At 47.2% G+C, this 23,089-nt stretch overlaps 2 protein-coding genes across 2 annotated transcripts; both read left to right on the forward strand.

Annotated features, from left to right (window-relative positions):
* The first annotated feature begins 1,520 nt into the window (after nucleotides 1-1,520).
* On the forward strand, nucleotides 1,521-7,182 carry LOC118355799 (uncharacterized). The gene is made up of 6 exons (XM_049113778.1): nucleotides 1,521-1,602; nucleotides 1,666-1,748; nucleotides 1,854-2,202; nucleotides 4,091-4,234; nucleotides 5,139-5,218; nucleotides 6,832-7,182. The coding sequence occupies exons 1-6, from the start codon at nucleotides 1,521-1,523 to the stop codon at nucleotides 6,922-6,924; spliced, it is 831 nt and encodes a 276-aa protein (XP_048969735.1). The 3' UTR covers nucleotides 6,925-7,182.
* A 1,341-nt stretch (nucleotides 7,183-8,523) lies between these two features.
* On the forward strand, nucleotides 8,524-20,111 carry RDM1 (RAD52 motif containing 1). Its single transcript, XM_049113779.1, has 8 exons — nucleotides 8,524-8,861; nucleotides 9,237-9,423; nucleotides 11,748-11,870; nucleotides 12,245-12,413; nucleotides 13,600-13,698; nucleotides 16,697-16,789; nucleotides 18,409-18,446; nucleotides 18,699-20,111. Exons 1-8 carry the CDS (start codon nucleotides 8,524-8,526, stop codon nucleotides 18,780-18,782), a joined length of 1,131 nt encoding a protein of 376 aa, XP_048969736.1. The 3' UTR covers nucleotides 18,783-20,111.
* Nucleotides 20,112-23,089: the final 2,978 nt, after the last annotated feature.

Raw genomic sequence — 23,089 nt, forward strand, 5'->3', positions numbered from 1 at the left:
CCAGGATAACCTTCAAGCTCTCTTCTCTTTGCATGTGACTTTATTACTGTTCAAATGATAGAGCAGTGTGAATTTTTTTTTCTGGCTGGAAACTACCTCGTGGACTCATGGCCCATGAATGGTAAAAATGTGCACCAGAGCAAGATGAAGAGAGGAAGACAAGCAGCGGGGCTGAGAGGCCTGAGAAGTAAGAGAAGACCAAGAGACAAGGGCTGGGCTCCTGAAAAACCAGACAAAAGATTACTATGTGGGGTTCCCACAGCTTTTGCAGACAGTGGCTGTGCAAAAATTCATTGGAAGAACTGAGGAATAGTGCTCACTTCGGCAGCACACATACTAAAACTGGAAGAACTGAGGAATATTGCTTGCTTGCTCCATTTGGGGGAGGGCATGCTTGAGTCAAGACACTGATGGTATTGATGTGCTAATTATTACCAGAAACACTATCCTTTTGCCTAGGAAATGGGATTTCCCTAGTAAATCCCTTACTTTCCACCTTGTTCAACACCCAGAAAATACTTTGCCTCTATCTCTTTATTCCTAACTTCCTCCTCAACTACTTTTTTAAATATTTTATTTATTTATTCATGAGAGACACGGGCAGAGGGAGAAACAAGCTCCATGCAGGGAGCCTGATGGGGACCTATTCACGGGTCTCCAGGATCTGGCCCTGGGCTGAAGGCGGCGCTAAACCGCTGAGCCAACCGGGCTACCCACACGTCAACTATTTTTTTATTTTATTTTATTTTATTTTTAAATTTTTTTATTGGAGTTCAATTTGCCAACATACAGAATAACACCCAGTGCTCCTCCCATCAAGTGCCCCCCTCAGTGCCCGTCACCCAGTCACCCCCACCCCCCGCCCACCTCCCTTTCCTTCTCTGATTGACTTACTTCACTCAGCATAATACCCTCCAGTTCCATCCACGTCGAAGCAAATGGTGGGTATTTGTCGTTTCTAATGGCTGAGGAATATTCCGTTGTATACATGAACCACCTCTTCTTTCCATTCATCTTCCGATGGACACCGAGGCTCCCCGTCCTCAACTATTACCCATACTGAATGCACTCAGCCTCATCTAGTCTGAAACCGAGAAGTGGTTCTCACTCCCGGAGAGATTATTACCAGAGAAGCAGCCCCCACACACTCAGGTGCCACATCTCCACCAGCCATTTTTTTTTATAAACGGCAACGGGCACTGAACCCGAACCTTCCCAGAAACGGTCACAGAACCCCTGGCCCAGGTCAGTGGAGCTTGCTTCCAAGAGGTGCCCTGTTCCCAGGCCAGCCCTATAAATACTCCCAAAGTCCCCCTGGACATGCAGTTAGTAGTACCTCTGCCTCTGGGCACTGTCCCCACACTCAGGCCTACGCTCCCCGCTGGACCAAAGCCTGCAGGTGAGAAGTGACCAAAGCAGACATCCCCCCTCTCACACACTTTGGACCTTTTGTTCTGAGTCCACCTGCAAAAGAAATGTCAACTCTACCGAGGAAAGCAGACACACAAGTACCTGGCTAGATGAGAAGAACCAGATCCTCCAGGTTTGTGCCTCAGGGGCTGATGGGCAGGTACCTGAGAAAGTCCCGAGGAGGAGGGAGCGGTGAGCTAAAGACGCCCTGTTGGTACAAGATAGGGTCAAAACACGTATACTTTTTTCCCTCAGAGCCCCCGGGCTGCAAGCACCACCAGCGCCCATGCCCTCAGGGAGGCAAAAATAGCGTAGACGTCACTGGTCTGATTTTACCAGTGGGAACCTACCCCTCAGGAGGCCAACGTTACACGCATGGCGCTGCGGCCAGGCGAGATCACGGACCCAGAAGCCGGGATCTAGTCTGACGCAGACACTGCTAGAGGCGGGCCTTGGGCCAAGCTCCTCTTAGGTCGGTGACCTCGCTTAGTGGCCTCACCTCTGCAGGCGGATCTCCCTCTCCCCTTAGTGGAGTCCAAGCCTCCCAGACCGCTCACCCGCTGGCCGTTGGGGAACTCGGCTTCGGGAACGTTGGCCCCGCCCCGCGGCTCCTCCCGCCCCGCCATTGGCTCCGCGGGCCGGGGGCGGGGCCGAGCGCCCAACCGCCGGGTTGGCGTCAGGCGCCTCGAGCGCAGTTTCCGGGCGTCGGTGGCGGAGAGGCCGGAGCGTCGGGTCGGAGGCTGAGAGGCTGCAGCGGCCAGGAGCGACCCCGCCCCCTCCCCGCTCGCTCTGGTGAGTCCGGGGTCAGGGGGAGGGGGGGGAGGGGGGCGGGGTCGAGATGCGAACGGGCGGCGGGCGCGTTCCGTGGTCCCGACCCCTGGTCGCCTTTGCGCTGTCCTGCTTCAGAACCCTTTGCCTTCCCCGTTGTAAGCCCGCGCCCTACCCCCTCGGAGCCGAGCCTTCAGCCGGCACAGCCCCTGCTGACCGCCCCCTCCATCTTCTCCCGACGGGGACCCGAGCCCAGCACGTACCCCCACCCCCTCGCCCCTGGCGTCGCGTCAATGCAGCCACACTCTTGACCCCCTGGGAGTCCAGTTCCAACCCCGAGCGCAGACACATCCCTCCTCCGCCCTCTGAGGCATCACATCCTCACCCCTCAACCCCTGTGGCAATCCCCGTGCTCCACGCCAACCTCCCCTGAGCCCCACCGCTATGGCTTTCCCCTTTTCTGACCCAGCTTTCTTATCCCAGTCCCGGAAGGTCTGCTCAGCCCTAACACCCACCTCCACCCACCCTTATTCAATGCCTGCCATCCAAGCGGATGCCCTGTTGAGCTCACCCCCTTCTTGATAGCTCTGATCTCTGCCCTATCCCAAGTCTTCGATGCATCTTCTTGTCCACACCGACTCAAGCCCTCACTTCCCAGCCCACCACATGCTTTCTTTCCACCTGCAGCCATCCTGAGAACACTTCATCTTTGCTAAACTGCCCCCGACTCTTGCCGCCCCAGTTCCTACCACCCCAACCCAATCTTCTTAAAATGAGGCCTCCATGCCCCCATCTCTTCCTCTCAGCTCTGTGCCCATTCTTCCCTTAATGCGGTCCCCATCTGATCTGAAAACTTAGTGCAGTCTCTTGCCAGCCCCACCTGCTGCCCCCCAACAGCCAATCCAGGTGCTTTTTCAGAGCCGGGTAGTTACTGAGTAGCTCCATTGCTACAGGGCCTCAGATGGTAAGTAAGTGTGGAGGAGTAGAGATCTATGTCCCGTGGTTCAAGAGGTTTTCCTGAATGTCTGCGCTCCTGCACCTGTCCTCAAGGATTGTGTTTCTAGCATTCATATTATGTTACTTGTGTTGGCTGCTGCAATGGTACCTTATCATCCAAATACCTGGAAGGTGAGGGATGGCTACTCATTCAGCCTGGGACACTGGAAGCTTATCACTGTCTTTTGGACTGTAATCTGTAGAAACCCAGGGGGTTGCACTATGTGGGGTTGGCTGTGGTCACAGACCCATGCCCATGAAGGTTTTCCTGGCATTTAGAGACGACCCTCACCCGGGGCTCCTCCCAGCCAGAGCTGATTGCAAGTTAGTCCCAGTACTGAACACAGGGAACACAGTACTAGACGTGATGTTACATGTCGGGAAGAGTGTAGGTGAGTGGATCCTGGGGAAGCTGATGGCTAGGTGGGTTTGGAGGCTTTTGAATTGCTTCCTCTTTTTGTAGGTGCTGGATCGTTGAGTTTTGACCATTTGGATTGCCCTTGAACTGAGAGAGCCAAGTTCCCCCAGAGTATCTAGACATTCAGGAGGCACCCAGGCCCATTTGTTAACATTTATAATTTATAATTTCCTGGGCTTTTTGGATACACATCCCCTCTAAGTTCTGGTACCAGGCCCAAAGGGATTGGCTGTTTGACAGTAATTGTAAAGGGCCCCAAAGAGACCCATTGTCTTTGCTTGCCATTTATAGTCTCACTTCTTTGAAAATTGAATGCCTGTCTACCTTCAATATCCCTCCGTAAAAGTGCCTATCCTCTTGTCTTTCTTCCGCTTCCTGATCTCCCTCTCTCCATCTCCCTCCTCCTTCAGCTCAATAACCCTAAAAACAAACAAAAAAAACCCACTCTTTTAAAAACATAAAACCCTCTTCTAAAAACCCTCTTCTCCCTGTTTGAAGGGCTATGTCTGGCTTTTGTGGAAAGCAGATTCAACATATCGAAGGGAAATGAAAACGCAGACGGCAGCTTCCAGATCAACAGCCATTACTGGTGCAATGATGACAGGAGTCACTCAGAAAACATTTGCCACGAGGACTGTCAAGGTCTGGCCAGGGCTCCAGGGTGGGAAAGCTCTACTCACAGGACTTCTATTCCTATGCAAGGCCTGGGAATGTCCCCAGAGGGACTGCCCATGGAGTCCAGGAATGTTTTTGCTGAGCAGAGGACTTGACAAGTGGCTGTAGTGCCCATCCACTTAGCAGATTCTTTGGTGTACGGGTTCTAGAAAAGCTCTGCATAGTTAATAGCAGAGCAGGAGCAACAGCAGCAGCCAACATTTCTTGAGAGTGTGTTATATACTAACCATTTTACCTGCAGAGCCCATTTTACCCAGCGTTTCATGTGATGGAAACTATTATGCCCACTTTTCAGATGAGCAAACTGAGGCTCATAGAACCAGTGCCGAATTCCAGGCTGGTGGCCCTGAAGGCTCCACTCTAACCATCAAGTAAAAACTTTGGCCAATGTCTGATTAAAGGCCAAGTGCAAACTGCCCACCTCAGAGCCGCTCCAGGAGGCTCCATAGGTCCATGACTTGGACCTTCTCTCCTCTTTCATACTCTGATTCATATCCCGAGACTCTTCATCTGAAGAGCCTCCCTGATCAGGCAAGATTTACCTTGGTCTCTATGCTGCCTGTTTTGACATCTCCTCTCCCTAGAAACCCTCAAACGTGGCATGAACTACCATCTACCCTGACTAGGAAGTATGGGGGTAAACAGTTGTCCTGTGCCTCCTGCCAGAACCCAGGCCACTCCCTATCCCCATTGTGGGGATGTCTAAATAGGCCTCTGGGAGGGAGGCTTTGCCTAATCTGGAAATACTCAGCCCCTGGGGGGTACATGCCAGCGCAGGGACAAGCCAAGGGAGAGAGAGCTTGCCTCAGTCTTAGTCCTCTGTTCTCACAGGTGCGCTCTCTCTCTCTCTCTCTCTCTCTCTCCCTTCCAGACGTACTGAGCCTCAATCTTCTCTCAGCCATCAGCTGTGCAAAAAAAGATTGTCTCTGGAGCAGGGGGTATGAAGAACTGGTGAGGAGAACACTGTGGGACTAAGTTAGCAGCCAGAGCACTGGGAAGGTTGTAGTGACAGAGAAAGGCACAGTAGGCAAGGACTAGACCCTTTTATAGCCTAGAAAAATGTGGGAGAGTGGCAGGGCTTGGAACTCTGACTTACAATACCCAGGATCTGGGTCTTTCTCTGATGTACTAAAATTATTTTAGAGGGGGCGTCTGGATGGCTGAGTCAGTTGAGCGTCCAACTCTTGATTTCCACTCAAGTCATGATCTCACACTCATGATTCAAGCCCCATGTCAGGCTCCACACCAGCACAGAGTCTGCTTGGGATTTCCCCCTCTCCCTCTGGCCCTCACCCCGTTAGGGTGCTCGCTCTCTCTCTCTCTCTCTCAAAATAAATAAATAAATAAATATTTGGGTGCCTGGGTGGCTCAGTGGTTGATCATCTGCCTTCAGCTCAGGTGGTGATCCCCCAGGGCCTGGGATCGAATCCCACATCAGGGAGCCTGCTTCTCCCTCTGCCCATGTTTCTGTCTCTCTCTGTGTGTCTCACATGAATAAATAAAATCTTTAAAAAAAATAGATCTTTAAAAAATAAATAAATAAAACTCTTTTGGATGCAGTAACAAAGTAACTCAAGTGAGTTGAGGGAGCTGTATCCTGAGGGCACAAGGTGTCTCACTGAGCTTACACAGGTGCGGCTAGACCTCAGAAGGTAATGGAAGCAGAGCTGGAAAGTGTCAGCCAGCTTTTCCTGGCAAGTTTCTGCCTCCTGGTGCATTTGCTTCACTACTTTCTTGGTAGAGAGCAGCATTCTCTGCTCCACATTCCACAGCACAGACTCTGGCTGCCCCAAGTGGATGGGCTAATGTCCTGAGCAGCAACAGAGACTGCCTAGGCTTAGTCCCTGTCCAAGTGCCTGGGATAAAGAACCTGATTGGTTCAGTTTGGATGCAGATCCCTGCTTGGTTCCATCAGCTGGAGGCCTGGGAGCAATTGAGCTATACCTTCATGGTTGCCACAGGGTCCCCTCTCGCTAATTGGCAGCAACGTTTTCTGTAAATGTAAATGCCCCTGTCAGCATTTGTCCACGACGGTGGACATTAGGATGTTTACTTTACTTTTCTGAGCTTCAAACCAGATATACACAGAATACAACTGGCTGTATATACAACTGGCCAGTTGACTACAACTGGCCTCCAGGCGTCTGTGAGGATGGAGGGAGTTAAGTGCCTTGCCTACTCTAGAAACACCACGCACAAGGGACACTGATGGCTATGAGGGCTGACCTGTTCTGGAGGAAGAGTCAATGGTTGCACCTGAGATTGATTATTTATTTATTTACCTTTTAATTTATTTAGTATCTTTCATCCTTCTACAATGGTGCTCTCCTACTTCAGAGGAAGAGAAGGATTTGAAAATGTGGAAGCATATCGGGTGGGGGAAGTAGAGGACAAAGACCACAGATAGGGGAAATTTAAGGGAAGAATCAGAGGGCCAGGGGGGACAAAGCAGAGAGCTAGGAATGAAGGGGATTCTGAGCACTGCTCTAAGATCTGGGTCATGTAGGTGCAGAAGGAGCTTACTGAGTGGTAAAAACAAGAACCAATCTGTTTTCTTTCCACAGGGTAGCATGGAGGTTGCACTGTGCAGGCCGGCCACTCTCCTACTGGATGACAGGATGTTTCTCGGGATGAGACAGGACACAGGGCTGCCGTAGAGTCATTCCAGAGCTCCTCTTCTCACTCAGGAATTCATTTCTCCTTCCTCTTGCCTCTGCTTCAGGTTATTTTCTTTCCTTCCCATTTACCAATAAACCTGACCATAGCCCCCAGGAATAAATGGTTTTCTCGGGCTTCCTCCTTGTACCTGTCTGGGCCCAGGCCTCTGGTTCTGACTCTCATTTGCAAACCAAGAGGACCACAATGAAGAAGTTGTTATATTTGGATAATTATTAAAGCATTCCTTGTGCAAAGAATGTGTTGATTTGTTCATTTTTAATTCTAGATATATTCCAGTACCTAATCTAAGAGTGTGGCAGGCACTAGAAGAAGGAAAATAAACCACAACTATTGTTCTTGAGGTGTTTATAAGCTACCCAGAGAAGCGGAGACATACTCAACCAATGGGTATAATAATTGAGTGGATACATACAATGAATACAATGGATAATGAGATGGGTAATAAAATCTACAATTTTTGGGTTAAAACAGTATCAGGATCCCGGTTATTCCTCCAAAGCCAACTACTTTCAGAGTAAAAGAAGATTCCGAAGAAGATAATGGTTGGGGCTAAGGGTCTTGTATATTGAGGTGGAGAAAGTAGTGCTGGCTGGGGTCAAGAGATGGTGCCAGGTGCCAATGATTTGGGGGTGCTTTCAGAGAATGGGCTAAAATCTAGATGTTTAAGAAAATAAAGGCATCTCTATTTGGGATCTGAAGGTGCTAATGCGGAGTAAAACGTGCATAAGGACAATGCAAAGACAGAAAAGGGGCAGTTGGAGGAATGTCCTGCACATAGCTAACAACACTGTTTGATTAAACTGTCCCACTTGGGCCACTGATATCCCTACTTCTGGGCCTTCACTTGGATTTCACAGACCAGTAAAACATCAACAAAGTTGGAAAAAAATTCCAACTTTTTATTTTAAAGCTCAGGTAAAAGCACTCATTAAAACTATCCTCTATCAGCAACTCTTCATAAAACATTTTTTAGCATGAAAAATGAAGGTCATATTTTTAGGATAATAAAATGGGATAGATTTTGTTTTATATATATATATATATATATATATATATATATAGAGAGAGAGAGAGAGAGAGAGAGAGAGAGAGAGAGAGAGAGGGGCAGAGAGACAGGCAGAGGGAGAAACAGGCTCCCTGCAAGGAGCCTGATGTGGGACTCAATCGTGCACCCCAGGATCACACCCTGAGCGGAAGGCAGATGCTCAACCATTGAGCCACCCAGGCGTGCCTCCTGAAAGCATTAAGCCAAAGTATTCTATCTTTAGAGATCATTTCCCACACGGAGTTGAGAAATCTAAAAAAATGTTTAAAGATTTTATTGATTCATGAGAAACACACAGAGAGAGGCAGAGACGTAGGCAGAGGGAGAAGGGGTCTCCCCCAGGGGAGCCCGAGGTGGGACGGATCCTGGCATCCCGGGATCACGCCCTAGCCCTCGCGGAAGGAAACCCCCAACCACTGAGCCAGCCAGGCGACCGGAGAAATGCACATGTTTAAAGGTCAGTAGGTAACTACTAACGGCCTAGGACTCTACATCTTCTCTGGCAGTGCCGCTGACGCCAGTTGCTATAAAGATGACCGTACGCTGGGATCCTGGAAGCTCACCCTTTGGACTCTACCCTAAAAATTCACTCGAAGAGAAGAAGGAAGCTCTAGGACTCTGGCGCGGTGGGGCTGCGGGAGGGGAAGTAGAGTTAGAGACCCGCGCAGAGTGGGGGGCCAGGGCGGGCGGGGCGGGGCGGGGCTCTCCCCACTCCCGCCGAGCCGGCCCCGCCCCCGGCCCCGCCTCTCTTGAAGAAGCGCGGGGGCACCTTGCGAGCAGTGACGCGAGGGTGGCGGAGTCGGTGTCTTTTGCGGTTCCCACCGAGAGGGATAAAACCTTGCTGGTGTGGGAGCTAAGTCCGGACCCTCGGCCGAGGCCTTGCCCGGGAGCCGAGCCAGGATGGAGGGGGCAGGGAGAAGGCCGCCCCCTCGGTGACCGGGTGACCGGGAGCCCTGGAGACTGGCCTTACCCCTCAGCGCTTTGTAGTCTCCGCTGAGAGGCACCCTGGTTCTAGAGGGGACCTCGGCGGCCGCTCAGCCCCAAGAGACTTTTGAGGGGCAGCGCTCCACAGCCAGCGCCTGTTGCCTCCTAATGCTTTTCGAATCTTAGGGTTCCAGAGGAAAACCTGTTCGCGAAGTGACAAGTGCTTGGGTTGCCTGTGCAGAGGGTTTAGGGAATATAAGGGAACGGGCAGTTTTGGTTTCTGGGCGTGAAATTTCATGTACGTATTTGGTGCGGGACCAGCCCGCAGCGCTCTCTGGTCACAGCATTCTCCCAGTTCGGCCTCCTGTATTCGGTAGGAGTCTTCCCAAACGCGGCAGTGGCCCGCCCTGGTTTCTGTGCCATCATCAAGTTTTATTCAGCAAGGGATGCTCACAGAGCACAAAGGGCATGTCACGAGAAGCATCTGTTTCAGAATTCTCCACTGAAGGTGGGTCAAGTAGGAAATTCCTAACTCCGCTGGCACAAAGTGCCGAATTCTGTGACAACAGACTAGCATTCATAGAGCACTCCTGATTTACAGAATGCTTTCGGGTGCATTGCTACATCGATCCTCTGGTTTCCTTGGGTGGCTGTGTCGTTTTTGTGTTTTTCTTTTACTTGTTTTCCTTTTCCTTTTTTTACACGAAGAAACTCGAACTCAGGATAGTTAAGTGGCTTACTTAGGGTTCATGACAAAAACTGGAAGCGAGAGATCAACCCCCAATTGATGTTAAATCCGGTGTCGGGGATCCCCGGGTGGCTCAGCGGTTTAGCGCCTGCCTTCAGCCCAGGGCGTGATCCTGGAGCCCCACATCGGGCTCCCTGCATGGAGCCCACTTCTCCCTCTGCTTGTGTCTCTGTTTTTCTCTCTTTCTCTCTCATGAATAAGGAAATAAAACCGTTAAAAAAATGAATCCCGTGTCATTTTATGCTGCCTCTTATTTTAGGAAATCTTCACAAGAAGAGTGTTGCTTATATTTACTATTATGTGAATTTATTTATTTTTTTAATTTCACCTATTCATTTGAAAGAGGATGAGACCATGAGAGGGAGAAGCAGACTCTCTGCTGAGGAGGGAGCCTGATGCAGGCAGGACTTGATCCCAAGAACCTGGGATCACAACCTGAGCCGAAGGCAGGTGCCCAACCATCTGAGCCATCCAGGCACCCTCTTTATTTATTTAACACAGAACCTTGGGTTATTACTCCTGCTTTCCAAAATTGTTAGCCAGTTTACTTATGTGTTCTTTAATACTTTGGCAACTACACATAGTTCCTGGTTGGGCTTTTTGTTGTTGTTTTTTGCCTTTTATAAGTACAGAAAAAAGAATAATGTCTTAAATCAAATAAATCAAGGAAAGGTCTAAGGCACCTGAGAGCGTTTTTCGGTAGCATGAAGAAAATTGGTTGGCAAGCTTATCCAAGGTGACAGCTATCTCTCCAACTCGGAGGCTCAGAGCCCTTCTGAAGCTTCCTTCTTGTCCAGAACAGCTCCACTATGCCTCACTATTAGCCTCCCCTGCAGCACTCAACATTTAAAAGTTTGTCTTCATTTCTCCTTCCCAGCAGGCAGCTTCAGCTAGAGAAAGTACTTTCATTTTCTTATCACTCATTCTTTCATTGATTCTTTCAATGAACAACAGAATGTACTTGGTTCTAGGAATGAGAAAAGAATAAGATATGTTTCCTTCAAGCACTAATGGAGCTTATGAACTAGTGATAGAGAAGGATGGAGGAACAAACAATGAAGAATTAATAGGGCAGCCCTGGTGGCTTAGTGGTTTAGTGCTGCCCATGTCAAGCTTCCTTCCTGGAGCCTGCTTCTTCCTTTGTCTCTCTCTGTCTCTCTCTCTCTCTCTGCGTCTCTAATAAATAAATAAATCTTAAAAAAAAAAAGAATTAATAGTGCTGGGAAACCTAGGTGGCTCAGTGGTTAAGCTCAGGGCGTGATCCTGGGGTTGTGGGAATCAGTGCTGCATCTGGCTCCCCAAGGGAGCCTGCTTCTCCCTCTGCTTATGTCTCTACCTCTCTCTGTGTGTCTCTCATGAATAAATAAAACTTTAAAAAAATTGAAAACCAATAGTGCTATGACTTTATTTGAATTATTTAAATATTTATGAATATGTTAATATACTACATCCTGCCTAAAGTTGACATAGGCATTTAGGACTAAACTAGTGGATATAAGAAATTCACCACAGAATGTAAATTATTTAGAGAGTTAACACTGGAGGCATTTGCATTCTCAAAGGAGCTATTTAATGCAAATAACCTCTAATTGTTTCGTTGCTTATAAAATTTATAGAAGTATGTATATTCCTTGTTCTAACAGGTTAGTAACTTGGGGAGAGGAGTGTTGCAGATTAAGGTCCTATGTCCCTGTTAGCTCCATCTTGTCTGCTCTTCAGGTTGTGTTCTCAGACAGGAGCTACAGGATGGGACAACAAAAACAATCTACTTCCTTTGCTCACCTACAACCCTGTCATTTGCTTCTGGAGGGCTTCCTTGCTTTCATCATCACTCTCACCACTAGAGGTGACGGAAATCTTCCAATTAATCAGAGGCCCTAGAAATGATGCGGAAAAGTACTGTAGCTTAACAATGATAAATAACACTCATTTAGGGCTTACTATGAGCTCATTGCTTACAATGTTGTAGCCTATTTAATCTTCACAATCAGTTCATGAAATAGGTATTGATAATTCTCAGGTGTATCCAAAACTAGCCTATGTGCAGGTTGTGATATTTTTCGATCTCTCTCTCATGTCTTTAGGTTCATCTTGGGACCAAACATAAAGCAGTTCAACATCAGGCCCTTGCCCTAAACAGCTCCCAATGCCAAGAATTGGCAAATTATTATTTTGGTTTCAATGGATGGTCAAAAAGGATCATCAAGGCAAACTTTATAGATTTTCTTTGACTAATCAGACTCACTTCAACATCGAAATCTTGGACATTAGAGAAGAGAGAACTGGAATGGGGAGATGTGAGAGTCCTCTAAGTGGACGGACCTGAACATTGGCCTGCCACCTAAAATTAATAATACTCTCAATGATTTGGGTGGTGGTGTCCATAATTTTCACCAATATTTGTAGGGTGTAGAATAGAAAACAATTGTCTATATCTAATAGTTCATTTGCAAGTCTTACTTGATTTTGAAGCTATAGGATACTTCAACTGTTAGCTAGGTTTGCTGGAGTTTAGTTCTTATTTCTAATAAGAAAACATCTTGAGATCCTAGGAAGGACCTTTAATGGAAAATCCCAACAGCTTCAGGATCTTTCTGACCTTGAAGAAAGGGAAAATGAAGATACCACGGAACCCCTTCAGAAGCAGAGCCTGCAATTCTTCTGTGCTTTAGAGGTGGTGTTGCCATCCTATGAGTGCAAGAGTCTTGGAGTTGGCTTGGTCCAGGAGCCTTTGGATAAGCTGCAGGAAGGTCTGTTTACAGTGGAGGTAGAGGTGGAGGTAGAGTGGAGTGGAGGTAGAATCTTTCCAAAACTCATCTTTTCAGATATATCATCAAGTCTTTCCCCTTGCTGAGCTACTAAAGCGCTGGGTGAAGTATTTCTGCCCTACAATGCACGTTTTTTTTTTTTTTTCTTTCTTTCTTTTTTTTTTTTTAAATCATAGGCAATACCTGAAAGAACCTTTAGCTTTAAAATTCAAAAGCTGACTTTCTGCCAAGAAGTTTAGGAAGAGGGAAGTAATATTTTTCTTATTTTTGGTTAAGAATTTGCCTTGTGCTAAAATAGTCCTAGTCCTTCAAATTCAGATCTCTTGTAGCCTTCAATTGTGCCAGCAAAATTATCAACTAAAGATTTAAATAAACTCTTGTGTAAATGTTCAGTCCTTTGCCTCCTATAAAAGGGCTGCCGTGTAAAGAAACAAATATAGATTCCTAGAAAAGGTATTCCGATTGATACTGTTTTTTCCCCAGAGTTCATAGCACTTAAGCTCTGAGTTGTTTGTTTGTTTTTGAAGATTTTATTTATATATTCATGAGAGACACACACACATACAGAGGGCAGAGACATAGGCAGAGGGAGAAGCAGGCTTCATGCAAGGAGCCCAATGTGGGAGTCGATCCCGGGGACCCCAGGATCATGCCCTGGGCTGAAGGCAGACACTCAACCGCTGAGCCACCCAGGTGTCCCTCGGCTTAGGGTTTTAAGGCAGGGACAGGGCTGTTAGCAAATAGGCTAACAGGGTGGGTGGGTGGGTGATGCTTAGGAAGAGACCAGGTCATGTGCACTAACACCAAATGTTTCTTACTGTGTGATTCCAGCCCTTGATGCACAGGAGAGTAGGTAGGGTCTGTAGAAGTAGAGTTTCTACTTGTCCATTTGAAATCTGTGATGTGAGATTTGTGCCACCTTTTTGGCTTGCACCTCCCTTCTGGTACTTCAGGAACTTCTGAGAGAGATCAGGGCAGTAAGAATGTGCCCTTCCAGGATACACCTACAGCAGAGCCATTCCACCAAACTCTTGTGTTATGCCTGCCCTTAGTTGCTAGGATAATGATCTAAGAATCATGGATGCACTTTCCTTTTAAACATACAACAATAAAAATCAGTTATCTTTCAGCTATAAATTTTAAGTTCATTTGTTTTGTTTGGATTTAGGGCCTTTATCATTTCTGATGAAAAGGAAAACAACCCAGAAGCTTCCTATAAAGAAGGCCATGTCTGATGCATTCCAAAAACTGTTGGTTGCAGTTTTAGGTAAGACTTGCTTCATTGTTTTTTTTTTGTTTTTTTTGTTTTTTTTTTTTTTTTTGTCCTTAAAATACTTCATGTTCCTTGAGCAAATAAACTCATAAACTCATTTTGAAAAGTTAGTTGGATGAAAACACTTCATATTCTTTAATTCACCAAATGCTTCCAAAGTGGCAGTCTCAAATTTGTTCTTTGTTGTATGTGTGAGACAAATGACAGCAAATATTTTTGTCCCCAGTGTATAGGTATACAGTGACTTGCCTCCACATAGGAAGTGTTTGATCCAATCTTCTTTCTTGATTGCTTGCCCATAACACAAAGTAGTGATATAGTGATTAGAAGCTTTGGGTATCTGTTGTCCATCTCTGTCTCTAGATTTCTTATGCAATTTTAGGTTTTAGAGTCCAATTTGTAGGTATTTATTCTCTCTAGGCTGCTATTTCTTTATCTGCAAACTAAGGTAATTCACCTTACATCATGGGGGATATTGTAAGAGTAAACGAGATGATGAATATAAAAAGGTTAGAACTATCCCTGGAACATGGTAAGCAGACAAAACATGTCAACTTCTTATCATTATTGTTTTCCTCTTGGAGAATTTATTAGACTATGTTTCTTGAATCAGTTCGGTTTCAGTTTTTGTTTCTGGCACTGACATATTGAGTAAATATGATTCTGATGTAATGATCAACTATGTTTTTGTGAACCTTGAAAGTGGTCATCCTATTGAATAGTGTTGATTATATTCCCTGTTGAGTTCTACCTACAGTGCTGTGAATGTTACAGGCTGTGCTCAAAGGAAATTTTATTTTTTTACTATTATTTTATTTATTTTCTTAGAGAGGGAGGCAGGGGAGGAGTAGAGGGAGAGGAAGAGAGAGCTAATATGAAGCAGGCTCCAAGTCCAGCATGGACTCCAATGTGGGGTTTAGTCTCACAACCCTGAGATCATGACCTGAGCCGAAATCAAGAATCAGAGACTCAACAGACTAAGCTACCCAGGAGCCCTTTGTTTTGTTTTGTTTTGTTTTGTTTTTGTGGGTTTTTTTTTTCTTGCCAATTTTATAATTAGTAGAGGGTCCCCAAGTTGTTCCCCTGCTTCAGAGCCTTGAGTGTTAAAGACTAAGAAATCCAGGCAGCCCTGGTGGCTCACCGGTTTGGCGCCACCTTCTACCCAGAGCCTGATCCTGGAGACCTGAGATCCAGTCCCAGGTTGAGCTCCGTGAATGGCGACTGCTTCTCCCTCTACCTGTGTTGCTGCCTCTCTCTCTCTCTCTCTCTCTCTCATAAATAAAATCTTTAAAAAAAGACTAAGAAATCCTAGCTAAATATTAGAAGCTTTGTTTGCTTGTAAGAATTCACCCTGACCCTGGATTGGTCACAGGTTTCCAGCTTGGGCAGCTCTTCCAGTGAAGATTGACTTCGGTGGTCATCAGATGGAATCTCCATTAGCTGTCAACTCTGACTGACAACCTTTTAGAACCAAACTAAACTTTTGGGTTGTTGGCCTCGCCCTAAAATGCCAACCCTCACCCTAATATGCTGTGGTATCCAATACACATTCAAAACTCCTTAGGCTAAAAAGTCTTGTAGCTCTAGTTTGCCTTAAGGGAAATTGTATTGTCTATAAGGTACATAGGCCTGTTTCTGCCAATAAAGTGTTCAGATGCATGCCCGCCCCCTCTCCAAAGTATTGTATATTGTATCTGCAAGGAGAGGAAAACTGGACTCCAGCTGGATTGAAAGCAGCAGGGAAGGGATCATCTCAATAGGCTTCCAGAATAGAAGAATGGTGGTTGCTAGGGGCTGGGCTGTGGGTGGGATGGGGAGTTATTGTGGAATGGATACAGAGTCTCAGTTTGGGCACATGAAAAGAAAAATGTTCTGGAAATGGTTGCACAACAATGTGAATGTACTTAATGCCACTGAACTATACCCTTAAAAATAGTTATTACGAGAGACAGGGTCACAGATTTAGAAAGATACTTAATCCAGCCTCAAGATTGGTGTTGAATTAGCTAACATCTAGAAATCTCTTGAAGATACGTACATTTTTGTCTGTATCTGCATATCTATATAGGTAGGTAGATAGATTATAGGTAAATAGAGACATGTTTTGGTGGGGGGGAAAGATATGCTTTGGGGAGGGGATCTGGACAAACTGCTTTTAAATGTATTCTGGAAAAAATCTAAGGATATACAGGAATCTTTAGTATAAAAAAAAAAAGGAAGGGTAATGAGAGAGAATAGAGCTATCAGATATTAAAGCATATTGTCCAGCATAATGTTTTTTTAAGTGTGATTGGTTTATCAGTAAATGAGATGGAGGGACTTGTGAGTGGCTAGATGGCTCCAACATTGGACATTTGATTTTGGCTTAGGTCACGATCTCAGGGTCCTAGATCGATCCCTGAATTGGGGGTTCCACACTTAGCAGGGAATCTGCTTGGGATTCTCTCCCTCTCCTTCTGCCCCTCCCTCTACCAGTGCCCTCACATACATTCTCTTTCTCTCTCTCTCTCTTTCTCACACACACACAAACACACACACACACACACATATCTTTTTAAAAACTGAGATGGAGGAGTGCCTTGGTAGCTCAATGAGTTAAGTGTCTGCCTTTGGTTCAGGTCATGATCCCAGGGTCCTGGGATCAAGCCCCACAGTCAGACTCCCTTGTTCAGTGGGGAGTCTGCTTTTATCTCGCCCTCTGTCTCTCCCCCCTGCTTATGCGCTCTCTCTCTCTCTCTCAAATAAAGTCTTTAAAAATAGTTATGATAAAGACAGAAGTGTGAGATGAGAAAACTTCCAGGAAAATGCTATTATTTTCTGCTTTTAAATTTCAAAAGAATGTCTAATGATGGGTTCTATTACTGTATACAGCAAATTTTATTTTTATTTTTTTTTATTGGAGTTCAATTTGCTAACATATAGCATAAGACCCAGTACAGCACATTTTAGAACAAGAAAAACTCTGAATTGATCCTCGTTAACTTTATTACAGAAAGTGGTAAAATAGCTGTGGAATACAGACAGTGTGAAGAGATTACAGATGCCAGAACCCAAGAGGAGCTACATGATTTAATTCAAGCACCTGGCTATTAAAGTTAAAGTGTTCCATAGCCACTATAACCATAATTAAAAGCAACTGACAGGATTTGGAAGACTATGGTTAGTTCTGTCATCTTTAGGGAAATGTGAAACTCTGAAACTGCTTTTGAGTGCAGGGAATTTCTAGGGCTTTTCTTGAAGCCTTGGCCCTTGGCTCTGACACCTTCTTTGAAATTTGGAGAGCAAAATGCATCAGAGTGTTCCTATAGTTGTGGACATAGAAGAGGACACGGCCTTTTAGCGCTCCCCTCAAACAGAATCTCAGGGACTTGGGAACAGAGTTACTATGGCCTTAAGTGAGATGATGCTACAGCATTTGAAAACCTTTATGTGCATTGGGACACCTGAGTGACTCAGTGGTTGAGCATCTGCCTTGGGTTTGGGGCCTGATCCCAGGGTCATGAGATGGAGTCCCACATCCCTCCCCTCAGGGAGCCTGCTTTTCCCTCTGCCTATGTCTCTGCTTATCCCTGTGTGGCTCTCATGAATAAATAAAATATTTTTTTAAAAACTGTCTTTCAAATAAGGTATATTACCCAGATATCAGTATCTCATACACATCTTGTATGAAATATTTTGCTGACAAATTTTTCTGTAACCCTAACGCTGAATTAGGGATTAAGTTGACAAAATAATTTCTAAAATAAAATGCCAATGTTCTATATATTGAATGTTAAAAAAAATAAAAGGAGCAAAAAATGTGTTTCATGTCATTGAGAACTTAATTTGGAGCTAGAATTCTGATTATTTAACTAACTCCGAAGTTGCAACATTTGTTTTGAAGGGAAGAGAGTAGAGAAAGAAAAGATGGTTACTTTCTGAAAAAGCATTTGAAGTTTTGTCTGTGCAAAAATTCTTCTAATTCAATTTAAATCAAGCCAGTCAAGGAAATTTCAGACTTATCCAAGTTTACGCTTTAAGAAGTCTAGCTTCCTGTGAAATGTGAGAGAAAGAGATTCAGTATTGATGCTATAGATTTCAGAAACCTGACTCTAACAACAGATCCATTCCTAAATAAGACCTAAATAAGTTATGGAATTAGTTCCATTTAAAAACCACAGTATGTGCTAGACACTGGGAATAGGATAAAATCCGTTCTCTCCAACAGCCCTGGCGGCGCAGCGGGTTAGTGCGGCCTGCAGCCCAGGGTGTGATCCTGGAGACCCGGATCGAGTTCCGCGTCGGGCTCCCTGCATGGAGCCTGCTTCTTCCTCAGCCTGTGTCTCTGCCTCTGTCTCTCTGAATAAATAAATCCTTGAAAGCAAAGCAAAACAAAAACCTACGTTCTCCAGAGCTTGTGCCAGCCCATAAACACGGACTAAAATGAAAGAGATTATAGAAAGGACAGTGAAGGAAGTAAACGGGGCGCTAGTTACAGTATTTCCAGAAAGTTTAACATGCTGACCTCAACATTTTAAGTGCCTTCTCCATGCGTGCACACAGGGTAGACCTCAAGGTTACTTGTTCTAGATTGACAGGTGTGTTGAGTGTAGGTGGGGCGCGGAAGTTTTCCATCCTAATGTAAACGGAGGGCTAGTCCCTTGGTTTCAGACTCTCACTCCCAGAATGAATTGCTCACCTCTCCCCTCCCCCCATGCCCCCAAGCCCCTCCCACAGAGTTTGGAGCCATCGCTGATTCAGTGGTAGGTAGCCTCCTCCTAACACAGTAGTGAATTAAAACTCAGACATGCGTATTGAGAACTTAGAGGAGTCTAGGGCCATACCACCCTGAACGCGCCCGATCTCGTCTGATCTCGGAAGCTAAGCAGGGTCGGGCCTGGTTAGTACTCGGATGGGAGAACTTAGAGGAAATGGCAACATTCAGAGTAACCGTGAAGTGTGCTCCCCTCCCCACTGTCCCTGTGCTTATTCTTCAGGTCAGCCTCTTTTCTTAGAAGCAGTACAGCCAGGGGGAGGAGGAATGTGTCTCGGATTTAAGCTTTGAAGAGGACAAGTTCGATCCGCCAGAAGTGGACTAGCATTTTGAATCTCCGGGACGCCAGGTCTTCTGCTTCCTGGGGAAACTGCTCCACACCCCGACCCTACACCTCAGAGCGGCTGGAGTCTGGGTCCTTGCAGACTCCAGCAGCCCAAATCCTTCCCTGTAGCTCGGCGGGAGGTAGTGGTGGCCTTTGCAGGGGAAGGGAGGCTTGGCCTGGGGATTCTGGGGAAGAGGCTTGAACCAGGGGCTTCGGAGCCCAGCCGCACCCCAGCTGTGCCAAGCTCACAAAGGTGGTAAATAAAGGGTGGGACGCAGGCGGGGGAGGGGCGCGCAGTTGCTAACAATGGGGGCGTCACCGGGCTCCCTGAACATTTCGGTTTCTCTGGCGAGACCGAGCGCCCCACTGGCTTGGGTCTCTGCTCCGCAGAGTATCATGTTCTGTGTTTTATTACTTCTCTTTACCTGGCAACCATTGTGGTTGTTGGGCCAGGCAGCTCCGCTTCTGGCGTGGGCCCGTCGGACCTCCGGCCCTCGGAGATCCCCGGAACCCCCGGAACCCTGGTCTTCGCACTCTTCTGAACTCCTGCATGAATCGCTCCAGGCACTTACCCGCCCCGCAGAGGCGGGGGGGGGGGGGGGGGGGGGGGCTTTAATAACTTGAGGTCCTCTGCTCCAGCCCAGATATCGGCCCCGCCTAAGCAGTTGACTGAGACTTTGGTTCCATTCCTGGACACGGATTCAAATGGTGAGCTGCCCCCAGAGACAGATCAGTATCTGAATGACAAGCCAACCCTGCACGAAAGGCTCTTACAAGTGGTTCCAGCGTTGGGTGATGAGAATCAGGCCATAGTTCTGCCTCCTCCACTCAAAAGTAAGATGAAAACTGGAGATGAGCCAGAAGATCACCAGTCATTGGAAATACTTGCTCCACCTCTGGATAGTCAGGGTTTAAACCAAAGAAAGTTTTTTGTTTCATCCCCAAACCTGGACAAAGATCTAGTTCAGCATCGAAGGCTTGCCAAAGTTGTTATTGGAACTCCAAACCAATTTGCAAATAAAGAGCTCCTAGAACAACTGCAGGACGATTATTCAGATTCTGGTATGGATATCATATACCCTGAGGAAAACCGACCAATGGATTTCCCAGGGGGACCAGATCAACCCCCAGAGCTCCCTGAGGAGCTTGAAATTTCTTCACTCCTGCAGGAGACCCCTGCAGGACCTCTCCAGCCCACTGTAGAGGAACCTGAACCTTTTGTGCCTGGAGTGGAGGCCCAGGCCAAGCATCCAGAGTCCCCTGAAGAGACAGAAACACCTCCACTTCTTCAGGACACTCTATCTCAGCCTCCAGAGATCCTTAAGGAAGCTGGAAATTCTGTAAGCCCACCGGAGGCCCAGCTGAACCTTCAAGTACCCCTGAAGTCCAACAGGAAACCTCAGCTCAACCTACAGAGACACGTGATGAAGTAGAACCTTCGACCCCTCAGGAGGCCCAAGCTCAGTCACCAGATGAGGAGGTACCACCTCAGGAGGTAAATGTGCCATCTCTGAGTCAGAATGAAGCTCAGCGGCCAAAATTACACAATGTCACTGTTAAACCTGTAGATTTGGCACTTCCTGTAACTGTGACTCAGCCTCCACAGCACCCCGAGAAGGCTGAGCCTTCTCCAGTCCCACAGGAGGTCCCAGCTCAGCTTGTAGAGCTCCCCGAGGACGCTGGGCTTACTCTAGTCACACAGGAGGCCCCAGCAGGGCCTGCAGAGCTCCCTGAGGATGCTAGGCCTACTCTAGTCACACAGGACGCCCCAGCAGGGCCTGCAGAGCTCCCCGAGGACGCTGGGCCTACTTTAGTCACACAGGAGGCCCCAGAACAGGCTGCAGAGCTCCCCGAGGACGCTGGGCCTACTCTTGTCCAGGAGGAGGCCACAACTGGGCCTGCAGAGCTCCCCGAGGACGCTGGGCCTACCCTAGTCACACAGGAGGCCCCAGCTGGGCCTGCAGAGCTCTCCGAGGACGCTGGGCCTACTTTAGTCACACAGGAGGCCCCAGAACAGGCTGCAGAGCTCCCCGAGGAGGCTGTGACTACACTAGTCACACAGAGGGCCCCGGCTGGGCCTGCAGAGCTCCCCGAGGATGCTGTGCCTACTCTAGTCACACAGGAGCCCCCAGCAGGGCCTGCAGAGCTCCCCGAGGATGCTGTGCCTACTCTAGTCACACAGGAGCTCCCGGCTGGGCCTGCAGAGCTCCCCGAGGACGCTGGGCCTACTCTAGTCACACAGGATGCCCCAGAACAGGCTGCAGAGCTCCCCGAGGAGGCTGTGCCTACTCTAGTCACACAGGAGCCCCCAGCAGGGCCTGCAGAGCTCCCCGAGGATGCTGGGCCTACTCTAGTCACACAGGAGCTCCCGGCTGGGCCTGCAGAGCTCCCCGAGGACCATGGGCCTACTCTAGTCACTCAGGAGGCCCCAGAACAGGCTGCAGAGCTCCCCGAGGAGGCTGTGCCTACTCTAGTCACACAGGAGGCCCCAGCATGGCCTGCAGAGTTCCCCGAGGACGCTGGGCTTACTCTAGTCACACAGGAGCTCCCGGCTGGGCCTGCAGAGCTCCCCGAGGACGCTGGGCCTACTCTGGTCACACAGGAGGCCCCAGATGGGCCTGCAGAGCTCCCCGAGGACGCTGTGCCTACTCTAGTCACACAGGAGGCCCCAGCATGGCCTGCAGAGTTCCCCGAGGACGCTGGGCCTACTCTAGTCACACAGGAGGCCCCAGCTGTGCCTGCAGAGCTCCCCGAGGACGCTGGGCATACTCTAGTCACACTGGAGGCCCCATCTGAACCTGCAGAGCTCCCTAATGAGGCAGAATCTTCAACCCAGCAAGAGACCCCAGGTCAATCTCCAGGGGAGATAGAATCTTCTGCAACTCTGCAAGAACAACCAGCTCAGCCACCAGAGCTGTCTTTGGGGGAGGTGGAACCTATTCCAACCCAGCAGGAGCACCCAGCTCAACCTCTAGAGCATCATGAGGTGACAGTTGCCCCTCCAGGTCACCATCAGGTTCAACATTTAAACCTGCCCATTATCACTGTTAAACCTGCAGATGTGCAGGTTACTGTAACACCAGAACCCACTAGAGAGGTGGGACCTTTGCCAGTTCAGCATCAGTCTGTTGCTCAGCCCTCTGTGTCCCTTAATGTGGAAGCTTTTGTAACCCAGCATGAAGCCCCAACTCTGCCTTCACAGTCCCCTGAGGAGATTGAAGGTTTGCCAGTTCAACAGGAGACTCCAACTGAGTCCCCAGAATCTCCCACACAGGAGAAACCTCCAACACAGCAGGAGACCCCTGTTCAGACCCCTGGAGAGGTTAAACCTTCCACAACCCAGCAGGACACCCTGGCTCAGGATTCACAGGCCCCTGAGGAGGGTGAATCACCTTCAACCCAGAAGGAGGCCCTGGCTCAACTTCCAGGGACTCAGGAAGAGAAGGAACCTTCTCCACCCCAGCAGGAGGCCCCTGCTGAGCTTCCACAAATCCCTGAGGAGGGTGAACCTTCCTCAATACAGGAGGAGAGCCAGGGTCATCTCATGAATAAATAAATAAAATATTTTAAAAAAGGGTACGATGGAGGAGATTCAACTATATCTGCAATGTTTTATTAAAATATATTATTAAAATATAAAGATATATAAAATATAAAGATCTGAGCAAAACTAAGAAAATAATAAAATCTATTGTAACTTGGTGGGATATATTTAGATATTTGTTGTATTCTTCCTCCATTTGTGGAGCTTTACAGTAAATGAAGGTATATAAAGAAGTTGAATACTAAGCATCCATTAAAATGACATATATAATTATGTAATGGTGTAAATGCTTATGATGAGTAATATTACTTTAATGTAAGGCAAGATTAATGTAGGAAGACAGCAATTTTGTAAATGTATATATGGGTGTATGATATTTTGCCATGTAAATTTATCACAATCTGTGTGTTGAACGTCAATGGCATTTATGTTGTTTCCAAATTACAAACAATGCTACATGAACACTGCTGTTTGTTTCCTGTACATGTTTTCTTATTGAATATACTTAGCAAAATAATCAAAACTATAGCAATTGTTTTCCTTTCTAAAGCTGTAGTAAAATAAAATGGAAGAGCCTAAATACAACATTGAAAAAAGATAGTTGAATCTAACTCTTTCTCTTTGCCTGCACCAAACAGCCAATTGTTATTTGAAAGAAAATTTAACAATGTATGTTGGCCTCAAACTGTTCTTCAGCACTGCCCAACAATCACACTTACATCACCTCACTTTCTCTACATTTTTTTCAAAACTATTGCTCTCT

The sequence above is a fragment of the Canis lupus genome, chromosome 9, assembly GCF_003254725.2.
Source record: "Canis lupus dingo isolate Sandy chromosome 9, ASM325472v2, whole genome shotgun sequence".
NCBI classification, from domain to species: Eukaryota; Metazoa; Chordata; class Mammalia; order Carnivora; family Canidae; genus Canis; species Canis lupus.

Excerpts from the sequence above, each read along its gene's own strand:
- RDM1 (XM_049113779.1), top strand. The coding sequence starts at position 8,524 with ATGACCGTACGCTGGGATCCTGGAAGCTCACCCTTTGGACTCTACCCT. Across the intron at positions 11,871-12,244 it reads GGTCAAAAAGGATCATCAAG|CTTCAGGATCTTTCTGACCT; the intron begins GCAAACTTTATA and ends AAATCCCAACAG. Across the intron at positions 13,699-16,696 it reads ACTGTTGGTTGCAGTTTTAG|AAAGTGGTAAAATAGCTGTG; the intron begins GTAAGACTTGCT and ends ACTTTATTACAG.
- LOC118355799 (XM_049113778.1), top strand. The coding sequence starts at position 1,521 with ATGAGAAGAACCAGATCCTCCAGGTTTGTGCCTCAGGGGCTGATGGGC. Across the intron at positions 1,603-1,665 it reads GTCCCGAGGAGGAGGGAGCG|AGCCCCCGGGCTGCAAGCAC; the intron begins GTGAGCTAAAGA and ends TTTTTCCCTCAG. Across the intron at positions 4,235-5,138 it reads TTGCCACGAGGACTGTCAAG|ACGTACTGAGCCTCAATCTT; the intron begins GTCTGGCCAGGG and ends TCTCCCTTCCAG.